The 3,198-nt window shown below is 51.0% G+C and overlaps 1 protein-coding gene across 1 annotated transcript in view; it reads left to right on the forward strand.

The window, feature by feature from the left end:
* Window positions 1-336: 336 nt before the first annotated feature.
* Window positions 337-3,198, forward strand: part of CHAF1A (chromatin assembly factor 1 subunit A) — a 23,418-nt gene continuing 20,556 nt past the window's right edge. The window contains exons 1-2 of the mRNA XM_006904111.3: window positions 337-596; window positions 2,918-2,959. Of these exons, the coding sequence (XP_006904173.1) occupies window positions 545-596; window positions 2,918-2,959 (94 nt within the window). The 5' untranslated portion in view covers window positions 337-544. The remainder of the gene's footprint in view (window positions 597-2,917; window positions 2,960-3,198) is intronic.

Genomic DNA, 3,198 nt, shown 5'->3' on the forward strand with positions numbered 1-3,198 from the left:
TCGCCGTTGCTATATTCAACCAATGTGCAGTTAAGATAAACTCAAAACTTCACTCGGTCTCGACCTAAATCGCAGTTTCAGGTTGTGGCCAGCGCCCTACGTAAAACGTTTCGTCATGACGTAAGAGCTTGGCCCTCCCTCCTCCTCCCGACCTAGCCCACGCACTCAGCCAATCACAGTGTCGATCTCTCAGCTTGACACTTCGGATCTCCAATCGCAAAACACCTCCTCCCCGCCAATGACAGGCCGCAGAGAGGAAGCCCTCCCCTCCGCGGGAATATCAGTAGGGGAGCCATGGGGAGGAATAGAGGCCACGGATCTCGCGAGGATGCTTCCGGCGCTCCCCGATTCCCGAGGCGGGACGTCACGTGATGCGACTTCGTCCAATCGGCACTCGGGCTGCGGGGGTCGCCGCGGTTCCCGCCAAATACGAGCGCGGCGGGCGCGGCAGGAGCGGTGCGGGCGGGAGGGCGAGCAGCAGCTGCCGCCGGAGCGGAGCCCGCGCCTCCGCCGCCCGAGGGGAGCTCTAGCCGCCGCCGGGGCGATGCTGGAGGAGCCGGAGTGCGGCGCGCCGTGCGCCAGGGGAGCGGCCGCAGGTCGGTTCGCGCCCGCGCGGAGGGGAAGGGGGGGCGCGGCGAGCGGCCTGTGCCGGCCGAGGCGCCGCTTGGGGGCAGACGGCCCTTCGGATTCCGGGCCGCTTCTCCGTGCTGGGCGTTCGGTCCTTGGCGTCGTACAGTCTCAGGAAGGGCTCTGCGACCCGAATGGCGCCCTCCTTGACGTTATTGTTGCAGCCGCGACCATTTTTTTCCTGTGCTTTTACGTTAAGTTCGTTCTTTCAAGGCCCTCTGTGGTGACGGGTCGATGTGGCCAGGAGGGGAAGCAGGCTCAGAGAGACGGGGGCCGGTTCTGCATGTTGTGTTTGTGTCCTTTAAGCAAGTTGGACCCTGCAGCGACCCTCTGGCCGGGTAGGGAAACTGAGGCCCAGGGTCACCTGGCTTCGCGGGCCAGAACAGCGGCGTCTGCGGGTCAGGGCAAGGCCAGGTAAGAGGCCTGAACGTTGAGGATTGCCAGGGAGCTGGGATTCCTGAATCTTGATCCTGCCGGTATTCAAGGTGAAGCCCAGTACCTCTCCTCCCTTTCTTGGGAGAGGGATTTCCAGCACCTAGCAGGCCCCTTTACGGTAGTGAAGCAGGGAAGGCTAGAGTGCCCTCTCCCCAGGTTAACTCCGGTTGTTTTACCCCCAGCACTCCGCAGGATGCTTTGCACATAGTAGATGCCGTATAGCTGTGTGTTGGTTGGGTGAACTAAGGGTTGCCAGAGACATCAACTGGACTTATTCAGGGTTTCTTAACGTCAGCTCTATTGATATTTGGGGCCCTCTTGGGCACTTTAGGGTGTTGAGCGGCATCTCTAGCCTCCACCCGTTAGATGCCAGTAAGAACCTCTCCTCCCCAGTTGTGACAACCAGAAATGTATCTAGGCATAGCAGAACCACTGCTCAAATTGTTTCCAGATTTGGAGATTTCACAAAAACGTAAAATTCATATAAAGTCTGGGTGACTGGTTGTCACGGACAGCCATTTGACCCTGTAAGGATGTTTAATTTTAATTAAAAAGTAAAAAAAGCATGACCTGCTATGACCATATTATTATAAAAAGGAAGGATATTTTAACACAAAATAAAATTAGGGATGTCATATCAGAGCAAAAAGCAGTGTTGTTTATACATGAACAGTCCGGATCCCTGGAATAGGGCATCCCTTTTTAGGGTGACTTGAGTTCGCTTCTGGGCCCAGGTCACCTCTGTGTCACTTGCATCAAAGATGGTAACTCGGGACCACACCAACAAATCCTTGTGCTTGTCTTAAAAATAAATTTAAGTGGCTAAAAATTATGTATCCTTCATTTGAGAGGGCGTGGGAATCCATGTTTTTGGTAACTAAAAGCTTGAGAATGATATTGTCTTGAAATGGATAGAACTAGGAGTCTTCTGGGTACCTTCCTTATATTCCGAGCTTGGAAGTGGGGAGGGCAGTTTCATCTATGGGTAGCTGAGTTCTTTAGAAAGCCCCAGTCTGCTTTTTAAAAACACTTGTATGTATCTTTTATAAAACATATGTAGATTGCCCAAAATAAACTGGAATTTTCCAAGCCACATCTCTTATTCTAATTATTTAAAGATATTTATCCAAAGATTTGGATCTTTTCATGGTCATTTCTGCATCAGCTTTAAATTATTAGATGCTTTTCTTGAGATATTTTTGGTTCAGGAAAACATTCTCCCTTATTATTTTTTGACAGCACTCCAGCTCTTGCCTGGAGCAGGCTCAAAATGCTGGATTGGAGGATGTTTTATGGCGGGTTCGTATTAATGGTGACATGAGCGATACAGTGTTTTCTCTCATCTCTGCCCTTACTGTCGCTGTTACTGTATTCACTGATTTCCCTCAATGTGCCAGACTCCAAGCTAGGTGCTCCAGGTAGGGTGTGGAACAAGTCTCCAGTGTCACAGAGCTGGTGTTCGGCGGGGGAGGGGGGACCATAATAAACAACGTAAGTTTCAGAGTTATAAGTGCCACAGGAAAATAAACAAAGAGGGTGTAACTGTCCAGGCTAGGATTTCTTAGCCTATTAACATTTGGGGCCAGATAATTCTTGGTCGTGGGGGGCCATCTTGTGCATTGTAGGCCATTTAGTGGTCTCCCTCTCTTCTACCCACTAGATTCGAGTAGCACCCTCCCCGAGTCATGACAACCAAAAGCGTCCCAAGGCATTGCCATAGGCCCCAGGGTGAGGGTGGCAAAGTCACCCCCAGTGGCCATCCACTTCGTACATGATCGATAGGCGCTACATATGAATCAGCTCCTTCATTATTTCCAGCATGTGATAACTTACCCTTTGACACTTTTCTTCACAGCCATGGATTGCAAAGACCGACCAGTCAAGAAGTTAATACAAGGTAACTTTCCGGGAATGGTTTAAACATTTGTTTCTGATTTATATCCTTCATTGTCTCCTCAATTATATTTTTATTTCCCCTGAGCAGAGGCTGTCTTTTGGGGTCCTCAGCAGCAGCGGCAAGGGGCTAGAGGGGAGAAAACAGTTGTACCTACATTCGGAAGCAGGGGAACCCTTTTTATTGTACTGCTGTTCTCAGAGGTTCCCAGGAGCAAATTCGAGGTCACAGCCTCTACAGCA

Source organism: Pteropus alecto, unplaced genomic scaffold (genome assembly GCF_000325575.1).
Source record: "Pteropus alecto unplaced genomic scaffold, ASM32557v1 scaffold30, whole genome shotgun sequence".
NCBI lineage: Eukaryota > Metazoa > Chordata > Mammalia > Chiroptera > Pteropodidae > Pteropus > Pteropus alecto.